Consider the following 27,998-nt stretch of genomic DNA (forward strand, 5'->3'; position numbering starts at 1 on the left):
ACTCCCAACAAGGACAAATTATTATGTGCGGATACCGGACAGAGATAACCATCCGAATTTCTCTCTGTGTACAATAAAAGCGCAGTTACTGTAGCTGCTGTGCTTTAACTGCACTTTTATTGTAGACAGAAAAAAAATCTGGATAATTCTCTCCATCCGGTGTCCGCACCTAATAATTTCTTCCAAACAAGAGGCTGGGCGCAGATTTTTAAAACCCACAAAGTTAAAGTGAAGCTTGCAGAGGTGATCAAGGAAATGCTGCTTTATGTAGCAATGCAAGGGCTGGCTTCATGTGAAATTATATTACAAATTCATATGTAAATTAAGATAGTTTGAATTCATATAAGTAATTATAAACTCTTACTTCTGATGAAACTTCCTTCTCTTTAGACGAAAAATATTATGTAATTTTGAATGAAATATAACTTCCCTGGATAAAAAGTTTAAAAATGTACAGAAGATGAAGACAGATGAACATACAAGTTGGCGAGCAAATAGTATTACAATTCACATAAAAACAACACATCACTAAATTAATGAAATCCTTATCGACAAATCATACAATGAACAATATGGCAGGACAACGGTCACATCCTTAATTGAAACATTTAGAGTAATGCCACAGTGCCCTCCTTTGCTAATAAATATTACAAAAGGAACTTGGTGGGATATTACAGACGATAAATATAATTTAAACTTTTTTTTCCTTCTGTTTATTGGCTGAATAGAGCTGATAATCTGCGGAATTCCTTGTAAAAGGCACGTATTTCAAGGGGAATAAATAAATGAAAAGACAGTTTATTGAAGCAGATCAAGCACCAACACAGTTTACCCAGGCACCATAGGTTGAGCTGAAGCTACCCCCTCCAGTCTTTTGAACATATTCCACAATCACCTTCCGCGCACAACTATCCCAAGTTCCGGCCATTTCTCCCAGCGACATAGGCTGTGAAAGGCCTCGAAGTGAGATGCTGAACCTTGACTTTGCTTTGATAGATAGATCTTCAAATTCCTTGCTGAGAATTTTCAATGACAAAATTAAGAAAATAAGACAACAAAGCACATTAATCTTAGATAACTATATAAAAGTTCTGCATGAGTTTTACCTAGATTCAATTGGAAGTTTGTCAAGAAGTAGAGGAGAGCATTTTGGATAGTTGGAAGGAACCAGCAATCTCAAAGGAGCTATCGGGCGCTGTAAAGAATAAAGATGATATTTACTATACTGAAATTGATTGATGGGAAGAATGTCTACTTTTCTTAGAATCTAACCATATGCATTGAAGCAAAATGAGCTTTTAAACTAGGACTGAAAGCGACACCATTGAAGGAACATTCAATGATCGTCCCCTCTCCAACACCTTCGGATGCAGCAGCAGCAGCAGAATCGGAATCTTCATCGCATATACTAACCACTGTGTCAATAAGCTGCTGGTTTATCTCCCTGATCTCCTCCTGCAAAGCATGGTTGACCTGCAAAATCAGACAGCACAACCAAGGATTTACTCAAGATGAACAATTTATTGAAGGAGAATATATTAAAAGCACAAAAGTTCGCTTGTGGATATTCAAAATACCTATTCTTTTGTTGCTATATTTCATCAAGGTTATAATTACATCTAGGAAAACTCTTACAAATATGACTTAGATATGGGATCAAGAATATTTTAAAAAATAGTGCTTGAATTATTGTGATGTTTTTCAAGGAATCATTCAGTTATCAACCATGATCTTGAAACCGACAGTTCAAACATCTATGCAATCTAATCAATGTTTTGAGTTAGCCAATGAAAAATATTATTGTGATGATCTAGAGGCTACGAAGATAAATTATCATTCGTTAATGATGATCGATATGAAGTCGAGCAAGTGATTGATATCAAGCCTAACTAAGCTTGAAGCAGAGTTTTCTATAGTAATGATGATGCAGCCGAGATTGTTAAAAATTGGAGATTTATCTAAAGGTAATTACATCTGAATTTCGTGAACCTTCAATCCCTATTATTGCTCCCCAACCTTATAGATGGAGATATATGATTTTGTTTGTTTCTAGTTACTGCACATGTTGACTTTGCATATCCACAACTAGTACCATCGTATTGTTATACTAAATGCCAAAATGCTGAGTTTTCTGCAATTTCTATCACCACGCAACGACTACAGTATCTTCTATGGGATTGTTGCCGTTATAAAGATATAAAGTGGAAGTACCTCAAGTTTCCTCCTTTTGACATGAGAAGTTGCCGTGGATTCCAATTCAGGGGAATCAAGACTACCAAATTTCATAAAGTTATCATTTACACTGCCTGCTGATGAAACATTATTTAATGGCATGGCACTTGTATGCCGCTTCATTTTCTTCGTGGTGGTGCCTCCATCTTGCGACATGAAGTTCCTTGCTTGCAGACGACACTTAGTCATTGCAACCAAATCTTCACCAACAGCAGCTCTTGAGCCATTGCCAGGTGCTGAACCAGCAATCCGGTCAATCATACTAACAACAGAACTAATATCACTAACAGCAGAGCTAAGGGCAGTTGGAGACATTGATTGCACCTAAAAAAAGTTAAAAATGACATGTTATAAATGCAACATTCATATAAGTATGGAAAATCACTGGAGAACAAGCTGACATAATAGTAAATGTAACCAATTAAGACTAACAATGAAATCCCAATCCTTAAAAACAAACATTAGAAAAAAAATTGTTAATGGACACCAAAAACCAACAAAAATAGAATAATCCAAATTTATTATACTTCAATATTCATATAATTAGAATGTCATTTACAGTTGCGTATGTAAAAGAAATTGGGACGAGCATCATCATTGAAACTGTATTTGCCAAGACTTCCAACTTGAGATTGTAACATTATATATCATTGAATTGTTCAATTAATTGCAAATGATCATGAACTTAACGCTAGCAAATAATAAGCGTATTAGAAAATTCATTATTGAGCAATACTAAATTTTATGCGTAAGGTTTTCTTGGATAATAGCTCAAGATTCCCCAAACTTGGTAACATAATTCGAGAAAAGATTGGTTGCCATTTCACCACATCAATTAGTAAGCGAAAGTGAGAACTAGTTGTATAAATCTCCTTCTCAGTTCCATAGCAATAAATTCAAACGAGTACAAAACGGAAAAATGCTTAATTTCCTGCACGCTACACTACTAGGAATATCATTTTCCCCGCCTAAATATTTATTTACACTGCCTTTTTTTTCTCTTCGAAATTTTATTTGTCAATATTTTGCTTTACAATCCTCATGAACTATTTTTAAATATTGAGGTCAATTTAAAAAAAAAACTAACGGTGAAGTCCACTAAAAGGAACATCATTTTACCTCACTTAAATGCATGCTTACATTGCCTTTTTTCTCCCTGCATTTTACATTTGAATATTTCATTTAACAATCCTTTTAAAATAATGAGATCAATATAAGAAAATGGACAGAGACACATAAACCTGTAGGCTTGCTTACTCTCATAATGCCAAGAAAGGCATATATAGGAAACCTATAACACCATAAGGACAAACAAAAGATCTTCAACCACGCCCAAAAAAGGTTTGTATAGGTTTTGATAAATTCCTAACAAATTAGCAAAATAATTGAAGTAAAGCAACACGAAACTCCCCATCACATGAAAAAACAAGCTCGTATGTTTAGTACATGTTGGCCTTTGCTCTGAACAACAGCAAAATGCGAGCTATTGTGAAATTTAGATGCCCTACCTCACAAGAACTACACAGCAAAAAGCTTATATACTTCATTTCACGAGGATTTGGAAATTCAAGAACTCCAAAATCTTAATTTTTTTCTCAACCTCACCAAACTCGCAAGTAGCCGAGAAGAGAAGCATATTATGCCTCTGCAAAGTGGGACTGAATTCCCGAATCAATAAAATCACCATAAAACAACCTTTTTTTAATGTTTTGGACGGGATTTAATCATGAAATAGGCTCAAGTAGATCCAAATAAGTTAAATAATGCTATCTTTTGAATATGCATAAAGCTAATTAAGACTTGAAGCTTTACTGGAGATACTGAAGGGATAACAAATTGTGTCGGAAATCACTGATTGTGACAAAATCAAATAATTACAAAAGATACCATTAAAATACTTGGACTAATCCACAACAAATTTCAGTAAGCCAGGTCATTCCAACAAAACCCTGTATGGGATGCAGAATCCCATGCCATGCTTCAAGAGTAAAAGGAATGGATTAGAAAACGAAAATAGCTAAGCTTTACATGGCATGAATCAATGGAAAAAAGTAGAGGTGCCTGCCATCAAAGAAATAAATCATTCTATCATCACAACATTTCTATAGCAGTAATCCCATAATAATACATCACACAAGTAGCCAGGCAAGAGAACTAACCGCCTTAATTAAGCGTTCCAATGGTCTCTCAGAAGCACCAACTCTTGATGTTGCATTAGTGAGGTTGCCTTCCTGACTTGGAAATTCTGCTAGTAAAGGGGAGGCTGATATTCCAGGCGTCGCAACAGAAATTGACTGAGATTGAAGTGGCGCGCTAGCAGCTTGCTGATTGGTAGCTTGTCCTGTAGTTGGAAGTGACACGGCAGCAGATAATAGCTTCTCAGAGTCACCTGGTATGGGAGACGGGGCAATGGGAGTGGAAGGAGAAGGAGAAGGCACAACAAAGGGCGACCCTGTTGATTGCATAGGTGTACCAGGTTTTGCATGGGTTGGTAACAAAGCATGCTCTATTTGAGGTGAAGAATGGTGAGAAATCTGAGGGGATGATGCCTGCAGACTTTGGGGAGATGAAATTGGAAAGGAAGCACCAGGTTTAAGTTGTTGAGTATAGTAGTTAGGGCGCTGGACTCCTGTAAAGGTCTGTTGGTATATTCCTGGTTTAATGCTAGATCCTTGCCTGGCCTTCAGTTCATTTAGTTCATTCATAGGATGAAGTTGTGACATCTGGTGCACAGGCAATTGTGAAGGTTGCTGCTGCTTTTGTTGCAGATGCACATGTTGCTGCAGCGGCTGCTGCAGTCTTTGTTGCTGCTGAAGCAATTGTTGCTGCATTTGGCGTTGCTGCAGTTGCTGCTTTAATTGTTGCTGATTTTGCAATAAATGTTCCTGCTGTTGTTGCTTAAGATGTTGCTGCTGCAGAACATTAGAATTTTGCACTGAGGTCCCATTAGGTTGCAATGAACTCAGGGAGCTTTGTGACAGATTGTTAAGGTTTGTTTGTTGGGAAGCACCAACTGAATTCGGCAAAGGCCCAACACCACTCTGTTGTAGTGAGCCCATCGTACCTTGTTGCAGTGAGCCAAAAGAGTTCACTTGGACTGGATCCAAATCAGGGGCAGATTGGGCTGAATTTGTAGCATTTTGTTGGGTTAATGGAGCAACTAAACTCGGTAATGTCATGGATCCATGTTGCATACTGGAGGTTACTGCCGACTGCATACTTGTGATAGAACCAGCCACATTCATTTGGTGCACCTGATTTCCAAGATTTTCATGTTGTTGCACCTGTAGAACTTGAGATGGTTGATGCTGGGGAGTACTTTGAGCAAGTCCACCAGGATGATGGAGCTGCTGCTGCTGGCCTTGCAGCTGTGAAGGCATTATTTTTTGCTTATTGTTTGTATTTAACAAGCCAAGTATTTGTTTCTCATAAGTAGGGAGTTTTTCTTTCAAGCCAATTGTAATACTATTCTTAGAAATCTGAAGGAAAGCTAGCACGCGTTCCAGCAACACTTTGAAGCTTTTCAATTTCTCAAAATTTCCAGATTGCTTTGCTTGAGGCATCATCTCACTCTAATTCAAGGACAAAAAGCAAAAAGAAATATCAATAAGTGTGCTAAACATAGTCTCCCAATGTAGAACATTTATTGAATTACTGAACCGGAAAAGAAACTGATGAGTAAATAAGAACCTGCTGATATCTCTGTGAGATCTTCAGATGGAATTCCTGCAGCTCTGCTAAATGTGACTCTTTCATGACTTGTATCTACCAAAAATGCATATCTATCAGACTATAAAAGATCCAGCTAAATATGGCAGGTGAGAAGCTGATGTAATTAAATGAGTAGGGAGCCTTTTGAAAATATTTGATTTTTGCAAATATTGGATTCTTTAAATTTTCTAAGAGCTTAAGTCCCAATAAAGTAGCTTTGAAATTTGGGGGCGCATTCCTCCGGTTGAATTTTACTATCAACACGACCATCATCAAGACTTTGAACACATTCATTTTTGTCACTTTAAACCTTGTCAACTTTATCAATTTGCTTGCAAAGGATTGGGTCTTTGACTTATTCTACAGTTATATTAGTGAGATAAAATATTATTGTGAATATCAAGATTAAATATTTGATTGCAAACTCGCTCAGTTAGAAAATTATGTTTCAATTAACATTACGGTAATTTACTAAGAGGTGAAAATCTTGTCAACTCCATTTTTTTGGGACATGAAAGATTAGACTTCAAGAGTGGAACTTACAACCCTATCATGTAGGCAGGGTGGCCCACTAGAGGATAATGTGTAAAATGAGAGCATAAATTTTAAATTGAAGGGAGTTTTTAAATTTTCAAAATATAGTTGCTCGTTTTCTAAAAAAAAATTACAAGATTCTTAGAGTAGCGTGAATCCAAATATAGTAGCGCATTTGTCAAAAAACATGCAAGTAAAATTGATTTTGATGAAGTAATATGCATGGTTGCAAGCCTTTTAATGCATTTTACATTTTTGATGTGATCCCATGATACAGTAACACAATACACTTACAAATCTTTTGATACATTCACAATGCGCATTTACATATTTCACAATACGCTTGAGTGATTTTTCTTGCACTTACATGATGTACTTAAATACTTTTCGGTGTATCTGGACAGTGCACTCATCTTTCAAGGACAGTGTACTCACACACTTTTCAAAGTTTGCTCGCATTTTGATGTGCCGATACTGTGCACTGGCACGTTTTTTATGCATTTGTAGTGTACGTGCCCTCTTTTCAATATATTTGAGTGCTTTTCAAAGTGCCGACACAACATATTTGCGCACTTCTTAAAATAGTTGAACAATGATATTTCATGCATTATGCATTTACTCACTTTCGACGTGCCTAACTACCTATATCGTGCATTTGCATGCTTTTTGATGCATTTATGCAGAGAATTTACCTGTTTTTTAATGCACTTGCACGCTTTTAGAATGATGACACACTTGTTAGGGTACCTGCACGTTTCTCAAGCCAACTGCATACTTATTAAGGGGTGGCATGCACTTCAAGGGAGTAGTAAACTCCTTGAACCAGCTATATGTTTCTCAAATTAACCAGCATGCTTCTCAAAATACATCACACTTCTCAAGAAAGTTATACTTGAATTTAAAGTTGTGAATTGTGATGTTGTGTGCATGATTTTAAAATATTTGGATTTGGATTTTAATTATTTGTGTAAATGTTTATCTTTGAAACACATGAACAATTTCAATTTTACATTTTAGAAGGACACGCCACTACCTTCTATCTGCTTGTATGTATGTATTGCGGGTCTGGTGGCATAGAAGGCAATTTCATCTAGTTAAGCTTGTAATCTTGCATGATGGGTCCCACAACAATATCAAATTTCTTGTTATAAGTAGGGGCGCTCCCTAGCTCCTAGCCCATTGAGAGGGTTCTTGAAAATTCTTAACAATTCAAGAGGGCTCTAGTAGTGCAGAGAGGTTAGTTCTACTTGTAGGCAAGCTAAAGCATTCACTAATGAGTTCTGTAAGTTATATTTCAATTCAGTGTTCATGTTCAATTTTGGTCATTATTGTTCATATGACTTGATGTGCATTTCTTTTATTTGTGTGTTTAATATTTCATTTTTGCAATTTCAAAATTATTTTCAATTTTGATTGTGTTATCAAGTAAAAAAATCATTTTTATTTTGTTCTTTGAAAATTCATTATGCCCAAATTCTAGTGGGATCCCGACATCTCCCCTATGTAAGGGACATTATGAGGAGACTAAAGCCTGTTGAGAAAGTAAAACGATGTGCATGTAGTTGATGTACAAAGACATCGTGGCTAAAATTTCAAAAACCCACCGACCAAAATAGAATTGTGCGAGGTACCTACACAAAGGATCTTCGCAATATGTATTTTCCCTGTCATACTAACAAAAGCATGTGCAGGGACCACTCACTACATCGCGAGCATCACCTACTATTTTACATGTCATGCTTAGAAAAACATACACAAGTTCGACTCGTCTTGTCAAATGCATCATAATAAGGCTTTAGGAATTTAAAGTGTTTGCGAGTTTTACCTTCACGCATGCCGACAAGAATGACAAGGCGATAAGATTTGTGAGGTGAGAATATATATATATATATATCATTTCTTTTCTTTTTTTGCCTTTTAAGGCATTCTGTCTGTTTAGAGAGAAAAAGAGTGAGAGAGTGAAGAAAACAAGGAGAGAGAGAGAGAGAAGAGTAAAAGGGTAGAAAGAGAAAGAGAGTGTATACAAAGTTTTCTCCCTCCGTTTAGAGTGCGAAAGAGGGGGTACAGAAGCCAGAGATGGGAGTGAGAGACAAAGTGAAGTAGGGATAGAGGGAGGTTGGTCGAATGAGGGGTTGATGGGGATCGATGGGTTTAAGTTCACCTATGGTTGGGGTTCAGAGACGAGGGTCAGCTCAACAACAACTAGATCATGTGGCAAGCAAGAAGAGAAATGTAAGCGACAACTACAACTAGGATGGAGAAGGTACAACTAGTGCCAATAACAGCTAGGATGGAGTACAAAGTAAGGCTGGTGTCAACAATGGCTAGGAGGGACGGAATATATGTTGGCGTTAAGGAGATTGTCAGAGATGCAGTTGAGCCCGATGAGCAAGAGAAAAGAGAGCGATAGGGGCCTTGCCAAAAGGCTAAGGCATAGACGAGAGAGAGAGAGAGAGAGAGAGAGAGAGAGAGAGAGAGAGAGAGAGAGAGAGAGAGAGGAATTGGGATTACCTAAGGTGCGAGAGAGGAAGGCTGGGGAGTTACAGGATGTGCAACTTGGGAGCAAAGATAGAGAAAGAGATAAAGGGAGGTGGGATTGGGTTGTGTGAATTAAGTTGGGTCATTTTTTGTTTTGATTCTAACATGAAAGCGGGCATCGCAACAACACTTGTTTCAAGCAGTATTATCGAGACTTTTGGGCCAAGAAAATGGAATTTTAAATAATTTTGATATTTTGACTTTTTAAATAATAATAATAGTACTTTTATTTTTAATTAATTAAAAGGATGTGATTATATTTGTGCACAATTCCTCATTTTTTTACATGCCTTGAAATTCATGCCGCCTTCTTGCATGACGGTAAATGTTATGTTCGCTTTTATGCAACAATCCAAGAAACATGAATGTCCTTTCTACATAATTTTGACATTCTAAACATATCGGTGGAATCCGTTTTGCAAATGAATGACATTTGAGTGATCTTTTATGCGATGCTGCATAATTGCAAGACATCTTTGTTGTGTTTGAGCGAAGTATGCGTGAGAGGTCCTTTCTTTTGCAAATAGTGACTTTTGTACTATGTCGCATATGTTGTACGTAATTTTCATCATGTCCAAAAGAATTTAGTGTGGAGAGTGCTACCATAAATGTCATTGGTGCAAAATAACAAGCAAACGGCACTGCGCGGCACACATATGACATTATTTGCTTTGCGCATCGTAGCACATCAAAATGGCACGCACTATTTGTGCTATGCATGGGCGCAATGGGGAAAGGTGCAAACGGCGCGCACCATTTTGTAAACATGTTTTAAATTTGAAAATTTAAATTATAATTAAATTTTTTAAGGTTTATATATTAATATCACAATTAATTAATTAAATATCAAATTAAAAAAAAATATCAAAAAATTTAAAGGATTTTAACTTTTTTGTAGGATTTAAAGATGTCAGTTTTGCTATTTGGCAAAATCTAGGCTAAGTTATGCTTAAATCTTACTCAAATCTATTGATGTAAGTTTTTGTAGGAATTAAAGTTTGTCATTTTTATTGTTTGACAAAATATTTATGATTAAATTTTACATGTTATTAGTTATTTAATGGTATTTAATATTAATAAATATATATTTTTCAATTATTTTATATTGTGCGTTATATTTAAAATGGCATGTGTCATGCCATGCGCCATGCGTCATGGCTCCATAGAGAAATTTGTGCCGTGGAGCGCCATTCATCGTTGATAAGGATTTGTGGTACTTTGGTGTTTTCAACACTCTGGATGGATCGACATAGTACATTTTATGGATAAACGATGCTTGAGTGATTTCGATCACATATAATGATATAAGGCATTTAGAACCAGCATGCAAGATGTAGTGCTAGTTCGCCATCATTCCCATCATGTTCACTCAAATTGATTATGAAAGAGATATAAAGGTCAACAAATGCCCACTTCAACAAATTCGATATGCACCTAGAGTGAACCGTATTTGTTGTAAAAAGATTAACACCATGAATCTCCAAGAATTCTTCTAAGTGTCGTGTAAAGAATTTTGATGTCATGGGTTCCCTTAAAATGTTCTTAAATATCAACGCATGAGATGAACTAAATTGTGATGTGTAGAAATACTTGAGCAAAATGAGAAGATGTTGTGGGATCGGAGCATTTACGATAATTTGTTCACACGATCATTCATGCTTCCATTATGGAAGCATGATTCCTCCATTCATATGGAGCCCACAAAAAGGATATTACTATTAAATGGAATGTGAAGAATTCAATCCATTAGAGATCACAATTGATCAATTGAGCTAGAAGGTGTTCCACCATATTTGAGCCAACCGCCAATATTATGGAGTGGACTGCATAGTCAAAATTATTATGTCACCACCAATTACAGCCTGATTCGTTAGATTAGCCCAAAGATTCTCAGGATGGGCAGCTTTCAAGCCCTTCTTACAAATATCTAACATGGGCTTCTTACATCTTGCAAGTACACAAGAACACTTGGAAAGAGACAAGAGTTAATGAGGTTGTGTGCGCCCCCATTTTTATTACCTCTTGGACTAGAAGTGTGTTTGATATTTGGTTGTCACTACAAGTGTGCCCCTCCTAACGAGGAACTCGTCTATAGGTGCATTTAATTTTCAAAGCATTTAGCTCAGGTACATTTGTTCCCCTTCATCATTTTCACTTATCTTGCTTCCGTTTATCTTATACAATAATAATATTTATATAACATTTAAAGAAGTAAAATATCAATCTAAGATTTGTTGTACATACTCTTCAGCCAATGACCTATGAAATAGGCGCATACAAGATGGCAGTTTGAGGTTTTTGCAAGAGTTGAGTTTAGACTAGATCCTGGATTGCTTTACATCACATTGAATTTTTAGCTCATTTCAATTTGGATGATTTTGATTTGGAATACTTGGAGGGGTACACTAGGAGGTAAAGTTCTTTCTTGAACTCCTAAAGTCTCCCGCCATTATATAGACTAGAATCTCATTATCGGGAAGCAATTGACTTTGTGCATGACGAATTTGAGAGTCATGTTGTGGCCATGAGGCATCATCACTATAGGTCAGCAAGCATCACGACTGAGTTCAAGAGCTTCTCCCCCAAGATAAAGAATCTTCAAAAGGAGAATGTATTTGATGTCTTGTAAGACAGAACTTCAAGTGGAGAATGATAGGCACACTCGAGTAAAAGGAAAAGAACATCGGGCAATATTGGATGACAAAACTACATTGACTTGACCTGAAGAGGAGTCACCGACTAATAAGATTGAGCATCAATTGCTTGCTACCGTTACATCACAATTTTAATACTTGCAAATTTGACGCCATTGATGTAGATTTGTATGCAAACGATTAAAAACTTGCACTCATATTTTTTTCATTTTAATCAAAATTTGAAGGTTTTATTTGCTTGGGAACATTTATGAGCTTCTCTTCCTTTTATACTTGACTTCTTGCATCTAAATGGTATTATACTTCGAGGAACTTCTATTGAAGTATGTTGGTTGAAATTTGGGAAGAGATGATTGTTTGACTCTAGGATTTTGATGGATTAGCGACTGATCCAGTGGTCCCCACTAGGGTGGGCGTGGACAAGAAGAGGAGAAATTGTTTAAAAATGTTTTTATTACAATTGGGAGTGAATTAATTAAGGAAATAAATCTAATCTGAATTTCAAATATGAGAGAATTATTTAAGGAAAGCATATGAGAGTTAATATTCATTATGTAAGAAGGAATCAATGGGGAATTGTTTAGGAAAGTTTTAAAAACAATTCCGAGAGAATTGATTAGGTAAAGAGATCATAATTGAATTCTCTGAGAGGAAATTGTTTAGGGAAATGGGGATGATTCGAGAAGGAATTACGGGAGCCTATTTAAGACTAAATATAAGGTGATTTCAAATTATGCTTGATTTTGATGGAATTAGTTTTGCTTAGGTTGAGTGGGATATAGCCAATGGTTAGGGACTTGGCAAAGCTAGGTCTTCCCTCTCCAATTGAAGATTAAACTATATCTTGTGTTTTCCTTGTTAATTCTTTCAAAAAAAAGAGTTCTTGCGCGTTCTTCCTAAATTTCTTGTGTCGTTCTTTGCTTTTGCTGAAATTACATATACTTCCTATCAAATTAGTATCAGAGTTGTGTCCTGAGTTGAAATGCAAGTCTTCCTCGCTAATTTTTGCTGCGTTTGATCCCTCTGTCTTGCTGATTTTTGTTGTTGGAAGATCATATTCGTTGTTTTTGTTCCTTCTATTGTTTGGAGCCTAGATCTGATACTTATGGTAGAAAGAAATGTAGAAGTGTTGGAAGGGGAGATCAGACAATTGAAATCTGATTTTGTAAAAAAGGTTTCAGATTTCAAAAACTATTTTCAACCAACCATGAGATTATTGATGAGAAATTTGTCATTATGGAGGAGATGATGAGAAAGATGCTAGAGTTCCAAATCAAAATGACGTCATCGGAGGCAGAGGGAGCCGCCAGCAGCCAAGCGAGTGGAGGAAACCCTAATCTGATAAGGAGATGAGAAGATTAGGAGGTGGAAATGTTGGGGGAAAATGAGGAGATGCCACTTTTGGAGCCATTTCCAAGGATGGGAAATGGTGAAAACAACAACAAAAACAACAACAACAAGCCTTTATCCCACTACGTGGGGTCGGATACATGAATCCTTTTTCTACATTGTGTCTGATAAAAAGTCAAATTCTCATTTTGATCTAATAAAGGTCATTTCTAATATTTTCTAACCAAGTCTTTTTAGGTCTACATCTACCTTTCTAAACATAGGTTAAATCTAAAACATTTATCTCCTAATCAGGTCATCAGAAGGCAGTCGTTTTATGTGACCAAACCATCTCAGGCGACTCTCTCTAAACTTATCTAGCACTGGAGCTACTCCAACTATTTCACGTATATGCTCATTTCGTATCTTGTCTCTAAGAGTAAAGCCAAACATCCACCTGAGCATCCTCATCTCTGCAACACTTAACATAATATTATGCTTCTTGTTTAATGGCCAACATTCTGCGCCATAAAGTATTGAAAGTCTAACCACCATCTTATAGAATTTTCCCTTAAGTTTGACTAGTACTTTTCTATCACACAACAAGCCCAATGCATTCCTCTACTTCATCCATCCAATTTGAATTCTTGGTGAAGTTGCAGAGTTTCGAAGGAGGAAAAGATGAGGAGAAGATAGAAACATTGGACATGATTCATCGACCCCTACAGCAGTATCAAGTAGTGTTCCAACTTCCAACTAGTTTAGGGGTTGCCTCCTCCGCTAGAATGAGAACATGCTATCATCTTGAAGGAAAGAGTCTCGTCTATCAATGTATGTCTGTACAATCATCCCCAAATCTAGAACAAAGATATTGAGAGATTAATCAAGGAGATGCTCGAGGCAGGGATCGTTCGACCCAATATCAATCCATTTTCTAGTCCACTACTATTATTCTAGTGCTTTAACAACGATTTCCTTTGTTCCACCTCGAGAACAAAGTGCTCTTTGAGAGAGGAGTATTGATGGACCGATGGCTGAGCCGATGGTCCCACTAGGGTGGGTGAAAGGCAAGAAGAGAGGGGGAATTATCTAGGAAAAAGTTTAATTGCGATTAGAAGGAAATTAATTAGGGAAAAAATCTAATTTGAATTTCAAATTTGAAAGAGAATCATTTAGGAAAAGCCCGGGAGAGTTAGTATGCATTATGTAAGGAAGAATCTAAAGGAAATTGTTTAGGAAAGTTTTAATTACAATTGGGAGAGAGTTAATAAGTGAAATAGATCTAATTTGAATTCAAATCTGATCGAAAATTATTTAGGGAAAGGGAACTGATTTGAGAGGGAATTAGGGGAGCCTATTTAAGGCTAACTATAGTGTGATTTCAAATTATGCTTGATTTTTTTAGAATTAGCTTTGCTATGGTTTAGTGGGCTCTAGCCGACAATTAGGGTTTGGAGAGCCGGATGTTCCTCTACAATTAAAGATCCAACTGTATCTTGTGTTTTTCTTCTAAGTTCTTTCAATAAAAAAGAGTTCATGTGCATCATTCTTCATAAATTTCTTGTGCCATTATCGAGTTTTGGTTAAATTACAAGATCTTCATGAGCCAATTGAGATTGTCATCGATCTAACGCTTCATACAAGATAAAATTAAGGGGGATAGTTTCATTTTAATGGACTTGGAGCTTAGGGATCCCTTCCATCCCATCTTCATGCTTTAAAGGACTTGGTGAAGGAATTTATTCGAATTATCCGTCAACTTCTCAGAGACGCTTCAACCTACTTTAAAAATTAGTTGATTAAAACTAAAATGAAGTGCTATCTAGCTAATGATGATGGATTGATTGGTTCAATTATACACGTACTCCAGCAAATTGTCAAAATGCGATTGTAAGGTGCAATAAATTTGATGGTTAATGTATGGTGTAATATGGTGTTATCAAGAACTTAAGATTCATAACTCCTATTTATATGATTGATGCAATATTTTATCATCGATGGTCAATAATATCTCATTCTTTTTGTTTTAATAGGCATCTTGGATCCTGATTGTGTGCGCCATAAATTTTTTCATGAATTTTTATTGATCTTATCAGCTTCTTCGATCCTCAAACATTATAGCAACATTTGATCAAAAGATCTGCAGCAAAAAGTGTTGTTGACAAACACATACTAAAATAGTATTCTTCCAAAATGTGCGGTTAATGATTTAGTTGTTGGTAATTTGCCTCCAGGATGCACAAATACGAATACAATAACCCGAACAAGATATGATACAAATACAGGACACATCAATTATTAAAAATATACGACACAAATACAGATTGAACATAACATTATAATTTTTATAGCTTAAAAATAGGAAATGGAAATTAAATAAGCATAATACTAATAATAATAATAATAATAATGGTAAATTGTTTAATTAGAATTTGTGCTTAAAAAGATTATGATTAGAATGTCAACAATCAAGCGTCGATGTTCTTTTTTAATACATAAAGTTGAAATATAAGAAATAATATTTAAAACAAGTTTTATTCATTAAACATTTAGAACATGTGCATCCAATTTTTAATATTATTTTAATTTACACATCTTCGCCATGTATAACACATGTCAGAGGTGTATTCGTGTTCAATACGTGTTGGACACTGCATACTTTCTTAAAGAAAAGCATCGGTCCATCATGGATTTGTCTTATTTGAAATAATTGATGAAAGTTTGTCTCCAATCATCTTGATTTTCTATCATGAAGGTCACATGTTGCAATTCTAGAGCTTCTTCATATTTATAATCTTCTTGAGCATTCAAAGGCTCCTCTTGATGGCATTGCAAAATGACTAGTGGTGGAGAGTAAAGAAGAACTACAGTTTTGCAGACTTGAATTTGACGATCTCTCTACCTATGTATTTGTACAATTATTGGATGTAGCACTCAATGATTATGAACTCCAATCAATCGATAATCGTTGTTTATGGTCAATATTTCTTTGGCCAATTAAACTAGGGAAATGGTCTGGCTTTCAAAACTCATGAGAGTCAGGTTAAGTTGATGTTCTAAAATTATTTCATGAGCTCAAGAATCTGCTTATGGTAACAAGCTAGCTCAAGCATATTAATCTTGTATATGCCCGATACTTCAAAAATGACAAGCTAGGAATCATTGAAGAAATGTGAATCGTTTGGACTTTGGATTCTTATTGAAACGACAATGTTGAGACATACCACTAAAGTTTTGAATATTAGTTTGAAGTTTAGTCAAACCGAAGGAATATCTCATTAAACCTTCATGAAGCGTTACAGAGATGAAAGCAATACGAGCTCATGTCTTTGGAAGGTTTAGTGGTTGGGTAAATTTGAACATTGATGTTCTGTCAAAATATAGTTTTCAAATATCCAGTCTTTCATTTTTATGAATGAGAAAAAATTGCTCACCAAGTAAATCATCATTGAGAAGTGAATCCATGTGACTAGGATGTGACAAGAAAATTTGCGAAGATCTGCCCTGTCATTACTTTTTTAGGAGCATAGATAATCTTACATTGCAAGAATATCATTGCACATCTGCCCAAGCCATTGATCAATGTTAGCCTCGTCATCAAGAACTTCAACAAATCATTTTATGAGAAGGTATGTAATGGTAATTTTTTTTTTTTTTTTTTTTTTTGGGGGGGGGGGGGGGATATATCAAAAATAATGTTTGCGTCTTATTTCTTCTTGGCCTCCTTTTTTTTCATCACCGATGGCACCGTCCTTAGTCAATAGGCACTTCTCTACCATAACTATTTTTGTCCATTGGCACCTTCTAATGCGCCGCCTGCTTCTTACCCTAGGTTACCATTTCAATTTCCAAACAACGAGAGTAAAAAGGGAGGGAAGCGAGAGGGCTAGAAGGTAAAACAAGATGACTTGACTTTTTCAGCAAGAAAATTTGAAAAAAAAAAATAGACAATTTGGACATTTTATTTTCTAATAATGATTAGATTAATGAAAATAATAAAGTGATGTATTTTGTATATCACATGAACCCAAACAGAGGGTTTTTAAAACCTTTTTATAATGTGAAGCTCCCTTATACATTAGAGAATGGTGTACCTTTAATTCTTTAAATTATTTGTAAAACAATAAAATAGTAACAGAACAATATATGCTGGCATAGCATGAATATCAATTTTTGGTATAGTATTTCTTATGAGGACATACGGCCGTGAAAAGTTTATTAGAGGAAGGGCCGAAGATCTACAGCTACGATCGGAATACTTTATATCTGTGCATTAATTTGTATTTGATTTATTATGTGTAATTTTTCGCTTTTACCCTCACTTGAGGGAGTATATTTATGTGACCCCATGGGACACTGTTGTCATTTAATGTTTTATTATATTTTGTCTATTTATAGGCCTCGTCTCCTCTTTATTATGAATGAAAATTTCTACACTTTATGTCTAGGTGTGTTTGAGAGTCTTGAGAGTTCTTGCGAGAGCTTATGTGAAGTCCTTAGGTGAGGGCAAAGCAAAATCCGTCAACCGCAAGAACTGTCTGGACTCACGGTTTATCTCCTCCTCCACCCCCATTGAGCTTGTCGCCACTATCATCTCCTCCCAAAGCTCCAACTGACCACCTCTTTTCTCCTCCTAGCCTTGACTATGCAAAGCCTCTCCTTTCCACCCCCTTCATAGCAGCTGACCACCTCCTTGTTCCCATGGCCGAAAGCATCATGACCCCATCTTCCCTTTCCTTCCAAAATTTCAAATTGATCCTCTAACATTTTCCTAAATTAGCCTAGCATTAATTTCAGAAAAATCTGAAATTCAATTTGAAATCTCCTAAAGCCTTAAAATATTTTCCCAAATTGTAGGGTCATGTTTGGAAAGATATCACAATCAATCAATTTGAATATTAATTGGAGATCCCAATTAATTCCCCTTCCTAAATTAGCCTAGCATTAATTTTGGAAAATATGAAATTCAAATTTGATATCCCCAAAAGCCTTAAATTTGAGTTATTTTGAAAATATATCACAATCAATCAATTTGAATATTAATTGGAGATCCCAATTAATTCCCCTTCCTAAATTAGCCAAGTGTTAATTTTGGAAAATCTAAAATTCAAATTTGAAATCTCCTAAAGCCTTGAAATCTTGTCCCAAATTATTGGGTTATGTTTTGAAAGATATCTCAATCAATCAATTTGAATCTTAATTGGACATCCAAATTAATTCCTAATGTATTCAATATCTATCAGCATATGTTTTTTTATTCGAATGTTTTTAAATTTTTATTTTGGTCTTGTGTAATTTAGAATTTTATGTTTTATTTTATTTACCCTATGATGGAAGACAACCTATGAACATGTTTAGGATTTGTGCTCTTAGGACATTTCGCTCCTTTGGTTTGCTAGCTTTCTTTGATTTTTGGTTATTTGTTGTTGGGCTGAAATTCTCCTATTGGGCTTAGCCCATTTTTCCTTGGCTGCTTGGTGTTTTGTTATTTCGGCCAATGGGTTTTCTGGCTGTTCGGGTCCTGAGCTGGTTGTTGGATTTTTCTGGCTATTCGGATCCTGAGCTGGCTGTTGGTTTTCTGGATGTTTGGTTCCTGGGCTGGTCGTGCCTCTCTCTTGGGAATTTTCCATACTTTGGCCTCTCCCATTGGAGGCTTGGGGCGGCACCTTTTGGGGGGCTGTTTGTATTCTTTTTCCCTATTTATAGGGTGTTGTTTGCTGTTGTATGGAGGTTTTGAATTATCAGAAATTGTTTCTAAAACTTGAGGGTTTTCTCTTCCTAGCATGAGAGCTACTTCTTTCACACCTATTTCCACTTTTAGTCTTCTATCTATTTCTTTCTCTACAAGTACCTTTCCATTTTATCTTTCTGTTCTACATAAAGTGTGAGTGGTGTTGTTCGCCGGTTTGTTGTTATTTGTCGGAGGAGTGCCAACGGTCATTGGATCAAGATTGTTGTGGTGGACTCCTGGTTTGAATGTTCTTTAGAGCACCTAATTTTTCCTAATTATATCGATACATGCGAGGTGACCTTTAAGGTTGTTCTGAGGGTAGTGTTTTTATGATTTTGTCTTTTCTTTCTAACTCCTCTTTTATGTTTCTTGCATCTATTTGTTTCTTTGTCGGTGGATTATTAACCTTTTTTTGGGTCGAGCTTTATTCTGTTTGTCCCTAGTGTTCTCCTTCTTGGCTTTTGAATCTTAGATCCCATCAATTTCCCTTCCTGAATTAGCCTAGTGTTAATTTTGGGAATTTGAATTCAAATTTGAATTCTCCTACAAGCCTTGAATTCCTTTCCTAAATTGTTGTCCTATGTTTGAAAGGATATCCCCATCAGAAAATCTGAGTATTGATTAAAAATCTGAATTAATTCCTCTTTCCTTAACAAGTAAGCTATAGCTGACAACTCCACTAAGGCCCCAAATCAGCCCCCTAATCATTTAGTACTTGTCGCCCCCCAATTTCATGCCAGGAGCTTGTTGTTTCCCTCCCAAATCATCCTAAAGATGGCCGTCTGCTGCTAAAATACAGGATCAGGCCGTTTTCCAGCCCCACTACCAGTTGTTCTAGGAGTTGGTGCCCACAAAGTTGTTGTCCAAAATTTTCGGAGACATTAGAGTGACGTCCGGGCGTGCGAGTGGATTCGTACTGTTGTCCTTTCCCCATAGGTAGCTAAACGACTTCTCGGTAGCTTAGTATCTTCTTCCATGTGGGTAAACTCTTCCTACCCCCTTGTACTTCTTTTATTCCTCCTCAATCGTGGCATCGTTTTATTATGAAAGCTAATCAGCTTAGTCCACACCAAGAGCGTTGTGTGAGTGAGCCTATGTAGTGACTAATCTATTTGTTAACTTAGGGATTGTCTCTGAAACACCACACGAGCATGTTATTAATTAATCTACTATTTAATGGTCCTCCCATTAGCATGTGATTACTTTCGTAAACTTGATTTCCCCATTGCATGTTGAAGTCATTGCTTAAGTTCATTGTGAGTTAATAAATTGTTAAGCTCTGTTCAAACACGCATAATTTCCAAATCAACATCACTTGCATATATTGTTCTACATCAATTTCACCTGAGACCTTCATATTAACAGGAGTCTCGGGCATCAAGTATAATATTGAACGGAATCAAATGATATTAACCTAAAGATATTTAGGTTCTAAGATACATCCAAAAAATTAAATAAAATATGCTCTCTATGCATTAAGAAAAAGCAAAAACATTAGCATACCAATATAAGATATAAAACAATAATAAGTTAATAAATCATTCTTACTTTTTGATAAACCTCTTCTTGCCAATCTGCACCATTATGTCCAGTCTGAGCTGTTGAATCCATTGATGCTGATGTAAGAAAATAAGGTTGTTAGAGATGATTAGAAGTTGCATAAATCTTAGTAAGTAATATGGAAAGGTTGTATCTTTTATTCAAAAAATAGAAAATATACAATATGTAATATTTCAAAATTATAAAAAACCGAGAAACAATATGTAATATTTCTTAATAAAGAAAAGGCCCGCCCTCATCATGATAAACTACTTATCTTTAGACTTTAATATAAATCTCCATAATAAATACTAGAAGATATGAATTTAATAATGATTATTGATATAATTATTTTGTTATTAATAATTATTTAGAATTCCACATAACTTCTATTTCTAACGTAAATTATTACTTCATCATACAAATCTTCAAAAACTTCAACATATATTTGATGTATCTTCTGTCCTTATGTCCAGTAAATAAATTATTGTGATACTTGATCAAATGTTCTTTTTGAGATCAATAAAATAAAATCAATCTTCTTTCATGATTCTATGAAAATTTTCAATAATTATTTCAACATAAAAATCAACTTATCCAACAAGCACAAAACCATATAGTTCGGGTCCCCTCAGCTCCTCCTTGATTGAAGGTGCCACCACCCAAATTCTTCTCTAAGAAAGTTGAAGAAAGATAGAAGAATGGCATGACTTGATTCAAACATCAATCGAACAAAGCTAGAATACTATCTAAAAACGTGCTACCACATCGACCACTAGTCTTGTCAAGTTTTAGTGAACTATTAGGCCTCGCCAGTCCTCTGAACTAAGTAGTATGCCTTATTACCTTCACATATTGGTTAATAGTCCAACAGGCAAGAACCATCCCATCCTATATCCCCTAAATAAGTATATTCTCTTTTGTTAAAATTATTCTCTAATTTGTCATTTTCATAGGTGAGAAGTCAAAATCAAGATGGCATCCCTCCATAGGTGGACACCTTGAACAATGAGCAGGTGGGATACATTGCCTTTCCATAAGCTCGATGCTGCCTAAGTCAAAAACAGGTAGACTTCCTACTCTCCAATGCCCTAGCAAAAAGGTGGTGTCACCTCACTCAACATCATTGGCATTGCCATCCTTAGTCATGGCAGCACATTGTCCACGCCCTCTCATATAGCAAGGTGGCTCCCTCCTCATCGCTAAAGCTGCTTAGTTATTAAGTCAAACTCAAACGATGTAAAAATTGAAAGACTTCCTCCCACCAATCAAACCTTGGAGTTGACGTCTGCCTCTGAGCTGGAAATCATGGCTCAAAAGAACTTTAAAGACCAAGGGCATAAGAAATAAATCTTGTGTAACACACCTAAATTTAAAAAGAAATTTTTGGTTAAAAGACATCACATCAAAAGTTAAATCATCATCTCATCCTCGTGAAAATAAGGGCCATCATGACCATCATGCCAGGTAAAATGTCATAATCAGTTTTTGTAGATTTTCTCAACTATGTAGTGTATACATTTGATGGTCCCTATCACCAGACCTAAGTCACAAAACCGTAACCGTCACCTTAATCTTCATTCTCATAAGTCAACAAGGATACATCAGTTGCCTCTCTCATTGCCCCTTTAGCAAATTCCTTGCCAACCAAAGGCACCACATTCATCATCCCTCTTTAACTTCAACATTGATAAATCAACAGTCATTACTTTTTTGTGACAACTCTTCTGCTTTATGACTCATCACCCATCATCTTACTCAATGTAACTCAATATCAAAAGCCCAATCATTTAAAAAGAAACATTCAAATGCATGAATGGAAAGCCATAGCACAAGTACCATACAAAGAAGTAAAATAATAATTTTAGACAACGCAACATATAATGAATTCAAAATTAGCTATTATTTCATCATTATATATACATATATATACATATATATATATATATATATACACACATATATTACTAGTTAAATCCCTACACAATGAACTCCAAATTATACACTCCATAGTGTAGTTGCTAACCTTATAATGGAATGGCCAACCGAGAACTTTGACAAACTTAATGCAACTCTTCAGCGCCAAATTCAATTAGACCCTCCCTCGAAGTAACACCTAATCTGGGCTCTCCCTACCCTACCTCCATAGACTTCATCTAGTCGAAGATCAAACATGACTCCAGGTCATATAATGGTAAGCAATCACAAGACTCATAGAAAGTTGAGGGCCTAGTTGCATGTGTGTGTCAAGGATTTGTTACTAGAAAGAAGATCAAAATTATACATGTGCTCAAAAGAAGTGTAGTCAATCGAGAGTTCATGACATAATAATTTTGGGTTCCTTGACTCATAAGTGGGCTAGTGACCACATAAAGCTTAGAAGCTAAGGAGCAACTACAAAGAAATTGGGAAGGCGAGCAATGTGTGTGTAGAGGAATGTGGGAATTGCAGTGTTAGTCACATGGAAGCGTGACGGAATAGGCACCAAGCTAGGAGTTGAAAGGGATGAGCATATCATCAATCAATGAGAGTATGCTAGCTTGATCACAAGTATGTATGCAAAGCAACAATGCACTCAGCAATGTGGTATTATTAGGTAAGTACCAAAAGAAATGAGGATGTGAACATTGTATAACATGAAAGAGCTTGAAATGTTGTAGTAATGTAGCAGAGCTGCAAAATTGGACGACACGATAATTCAAGGCGGGTTTGTTGATGAGAGAGAGTGTGTGTGTGCGAGCCTTATATTAGAAAAAGCACAATGACTCACTAGAGATTAGAGCGAGGCCGAGAAAAAAAAAAGAGCAATAGTAAAAAAAAAAATGAGTATTTAATGAGATTTTAACAAAGGAGATAGCGTACAATTGTGAGAACATAGTAGTGAAGATCATACATGAAGGCTATTAGGGGACATGGATATTGCGTGAGCATAATCATCATAAATGTTGGAGAGATGTGTAAGTTTTTAACACTTAGTTCTATGCATGTCATCAAGATAAATCCAAGTACGATCTAGCATGCTTTAGCTAAAAAGCCTTCATCAAATTAATTATGGAAGCAAATAACAAATTTATTAAATGAAATAGAGTACTTAAAATGTATGATTAAAACATAAGCTTAAGAATTAAAGATTGATTGGTTCTTGATTTAGTTTATTAAGTCTAACCTTAGCAATCAAATCAACGTTGACTTCAATTTTCCCTCAATTTTTTGGGCACTTAATTAACATTAATATTAAGGGCAAATTGTGCCCCTCCAACTAGGCCACCAAAATCATTATGGATCTAACTTTTCATATAGATCCTATATCTATATGTGTAGGTATGTCAGCCTCCAGGACTTAACCCCCAAATCTACAAAGATGGCATCCATATTTGTAGCCACTCCTTCAATAATACTCGGACCCCTCAACTTAAAACAGGAAACAACAAGTTGTCTCATCCACCCTCAGTGCCTCCATCTATGATGTTGTCTAAAGCTTCACAATGTTTCATCCCTAAGGTGGATGAATGATGCCTAGATCCTGCTCTTGCATTGAACCCAATAGCTCCCTCGAGAAAAGAGCGACTAATTACGGTGATCCAAACAGGTCAAAAATTAGAGATGTTATTAGCACCTCTCTCTAAGTTAAGATGTCACACTCATATCCTAATGCCTCTGTTGATAACAACACCACCCGTTCGAAATTGACATAAAAAATGGATCGTTAGGACAATTCTCAAGAAAATTGTGTATCATCATGCTTGTGTTAGATCCACGTCAAACTTTTGCTTCCCCAACGAGCAACCTTTACTATAGGATTAGTAGAATCTCGTCAATACTTTTGAAGTCTCCCCAATAATCTTAATGCCTCGTATCAAAATGTGCATGAAGCCCATCAAATTTATTGACATTAAATTAAACATATTATTGCCCACTTCTGAGCCAACCAAAATAAAACCTTTTAGTTACTTATCAAGAGACAATATGTGTCCTCATACCTAAACACTTATTACTAAAGAACAAAAAGAACTATGCATCTCTTTAGTTGATTATAATGACTTTTAAAGACAACCAAAAAGAATCATTCTCTTGAACATGAATAAATTAAGAGTCGTAAAAGATCAAGAGAATATTGAAATTGAACTCATGTAAAGAGGGGTCATCTCCTAGTACAAGATCTTCTCCCTTTGTCCGTTGAAACCCTCCAAGTTTAGAGGTGGATGACTAATGCAAATGTACATTTCTCACATTTTCTAATGCATCCTTCCTTCAATTCATCATAGACATAAACTACAAAGTTGAAATATGTAACAAGTTTAATCTATAAGATTAACATTTCTATGAAATTAAGGCCTCGTTTGAGAGGGTTTAATTTTATCTTTTATTGTTTTGAAACGACAAAATTATTTTTGCGTTGATGTTTGAATGTGACACTTTTGTAAAAATGCTTTTTACAAAATTTCACTTTTCTGTTATTTTCAAAAGCTTTTTGGTATTTTTTTCTTTATTAGAAACCTCCATTTTCTCAATCAACGTTTTTAAAACTACCTTTTACAAAAGGTACTTGGTAACCAAATGAAGCCTAAGTCGAGCTCTCATAGCATCTTTTTGCATCCTAATATAAAACCACAATAATTTATCTCAAAAATCATCCCACTAAAATTCACATATCCATTTAGATCATCACCAATACTTATTCCATCTATCATATTTACATATTATAGTAGTTCATACATTTCTTATGGAAATTAATTCCTCAAATGATCATGCAAACTAACTTGAAAGAGCACAAACACTAACCATATTCTAAGCATACTCAACCATAATTTCACCCAAAATAATTCTATATTTAACCTATACCTATCCACAACAATCCCTACCTCATTCATTTATTAATCTTCCCAACATATAAAGTTTCTAAATATCTTTCAATTATTTCCCTTCTCTTTTTTTTTCAAATATAAATTATTTAACCTTTTCTAATGGTTGAACAATTTTCAAACATTTATATTTAAAGTCACCAAGTATTATATTATAAGTATAATCTTTTAGTTTAGGTTAATCCTTACTTAGTTTTTATTGTAATTGAGCTAAATTGTAATGTATCACTTATAAGTTAAATCCTAAACAACTTATGTCTACCGCTCCCCACATGCAGGATAAGTTATGGTGCTACTTGTAAATGACATCCTAAACAAATCTTACTCATCAACACAATTGAGATTGGAGATTGAATGTTGTTTCTGGGGAACTCCTTAGCATTAGAAAAATATAATTAGAATTCATTAATTAAAATTATTCAATTTATGAATTTTGTATATAATTCATGAATTTGGTATGGAATTTATAATAAGTAGTCTAATATCAATCTCAACCTTTTAAAACAAACTATTATCGGCAATGGTAACATAGCCAGTCAAGCAAATTGATCAACATTCTCATACAAAGCAAGAAAATAATTTTCTCAAATTTGCCAGCTGATCGAAAAACTATTCAATGTTTCATGCTCTTTAAAAATAAATAGTGATATGTGAGGGATTCAAGGGACGTTTGTTCTAACACAACAAATGTGGCAATCAATACTTGCCATTTATTAGATTTCTTGCATGCCTTCTCAATTTCCCTTTCTGATTCCTCGTTTTCCTTGTTGGCTTTTTAGTTTTCCTGCTGTTAGCCTTTCGATTTTCCCATATTTTGGTTGTTGGTTTTCCCCATGTTGAGTCTGTTTTTCCCTGCCACTGGCTTTCCCTCTGCTAGCTGTTTATTTTCCCATGTTGATGTCCTGCATTTCCATATGCTAGCTATTTATTTCTCTCATGTTGTTGTCCTGTTTTTCCATATGTTAGTTGTTCTTGTGTGTTCCTTGTTGATTCCTATGCTAAAGTGTTTTAATTTCTTATTAAGTGGGTTGTTTTGGGTTTATTCTATTGGCTGATTTGGGTGGCTCATTAAGGAGAGCATTTAATACTTTTTTTCTCTATCTTCTCCTATATAAGGTGGCTGATTTCCTTTGGAGAAAAATAGGGAATGAATAGTGAAGAATTTTTGTAAAGTGAAACATGTGGGTTTGTATAGCTTGCGAGCAATTTTCCTCTACCTCCCTATCTTCTAAAACTTTGTCTTAGACTTCTATCTTCTTCTTCTCTCCATAGTTCTCATTCCACATGTATCTTTCTTCTTGAAGCTTTAGTTAGTCGTATGGTGTTATTGTGTCTTTTTTTTTTATGTTTGAAGTTATAGGGTGTTGTGTCTTTTTATTTGAAGTTGTAAAGTGTGGTTGTGTTTGTTTAAGTTATTATGGGATATAATCGTATTATTTTTTCCTATGTGTTTGTCTATGTTTTAAGGAAAGAAAGACTTTACTTTGAAATCCTAATGTTTTTTTAGATTGTATCAACAAAAATGAAGGAATGGCGTGTCAAATTCTTATAAAAATGCATCGCATGCAATGACTTACTGCTGGATGAAACTTCAGGAATCCCCCTTTGTGACTGCATGAATTGCTTCTGCTGCTCCAGTGCACTCTGAGGCTGAAGCAATGTGCCTGAAGAAATCCTTTGCTGCATCTCCCTTTGCATGCCACCATTTGAATGCTGTTGCATTGCCAATGGCTGCTGCAATTGTCCTTGAGGCTGAAATTGTGACATCAAGTGCTGCTGTGATGACAGATGAAGTGCTTGTTGACCTTGTGGTTGCAACAGTGAGATAGAAGGTTGCTGCAACTGCTGTTGTGCCTGTGACATATTTTTAGACTGTTGAAGAAGCTGCATTGAACGTTGATGTGATTGCATATTCGAAATGTTCTGTAGCGAACCAAGTAACTGTTGTTGCTGCTGGGATTGCGGTTGTTGCTGCTGCTGGAGACCCTGCATGTTAGTTTGCTGGCCTAACTGCTGCTGATGCAAAGACAATGATTGCTGATTAAGTAACTGTTGAGACTGCTGCATGTTGATAAGATTATTTTGCTGGACAGGCAATCTTTGTTGTTGCTGCTTTATGTCAACTATACTGTTTTGCTGACCAAGTAATTGATTTTGTTGAATGTTTGACATGTTTGCTTGTTGTCCTATCAACTGTTGCTGCTGCTGCTGCTGCTGCTGCTGCTGGGTTTGCAAATTTGTTTGCTGGTGAAGAGAAGACTGCGGTTGCTGTGATTGTCTAGGAAACGCTTGCACATGTTGTGGGAGTAGGGGTGATACTGATTGTTGAATTGCGTTCAGCTGATTCTGTTGAAGGGCCGGCTGGGAAGCAGATTGAATGGATGTCGCTGGTGGCTGCTGAATAGAGGACTGGCCAGATGTTAGACCAGATGGCATTTGCATTGTGGACTGCTGAGAAGTTTGCAGTTGATTTGTTTGCAACAAAGATTGTTGTTGTTGTTGCTGCTGCATAGATGATTGCAGAAGTGCATTATTGTGCATCTTCTTCATTAATTGCGGTTGAAGCGAATTTTGGTATATAAGTGGATTTTGTGATTGTTGCTGCTGCCTTCCTTGCATATGCCTCGGCGCATTGGCATAAATATCTGCTGTTGTTCCCTGTGCTAAAGAATTATTTACAGAACTGTGAGAGATCCCTGGCATGTTTTGCATATTAGATGTATGACCAAAGTTTGTTATGGTTGACTGAGAAAGCCCCGTAATAGAAGGTGCTGCAGAAAGACTAGAAGAACCTTGCATGGAAGCAGGAGTGTTATTTTGCAGGCTTTGAGGTAAAAGCTGCTGCCTTCCTGAAGGTGGACCCACCAC

The 27,998-nt window shown here is 35.8% G+C and overlaps 2 protein-coding genes across 2 annotated transcripts in view; both read right to left on the reverse strand.

The window, feature by feature from the left end:
• Nucleotides 1–27,998, reverse strand: part of LOC110100489 (mediator of RNA polymerase II transcription subunit 15a-like) — an 82,203-nt gene that overhangs the window by 50,968 nt on the left and 3,237 nt on the right. The window lies entirely within an intron of this gene.
• Nucleotides 478–27,990, reverse strand: LOC110100413 (mediator of RNA polymerase II transcription subunit 15a). Its single transcript, XM_028692935.1, has 8 exons — nucleotides 26,708–27,990; nucleotides 20,278–20,345; nucleotides 5,923–5,997; nucleotides 4,392–5,804; nucleotides 2,212–2,556; nucleotides 1,273–1,473; nucleotides 1,107–1,195; nucleotides 478–1,016 (listed from the first exon to the last, which is right to left on the reverse strand). Exons 1-8 carry the CDS (start codon nucleotides 27,927–27,929, stop codon nucleotides 812–814), a joined length of 3,618 nt encoding a protein of 1,205 aa, XP_028548768.1. The 5' UTR covers nucleotides 27,930–27,990; the 3' UTR covers nucleotides 478–811.

This window comes from Dendrobium catenatum, unplaced genomic scaffold (assembly GCF_001605985.2).
Source record: "Dendrobium catenatum unplaced genomic scaffold, ASM160598v2 fragScaff_scaffold_188, whole genome shotgun sequence".
Lineage (NCBI taxonomy): Eukaryota > Viridiplantae > Streptophyta > Magnoliopsida > Asparagales > Orchidaceae > Dendrobium > Dendrobium catenatum.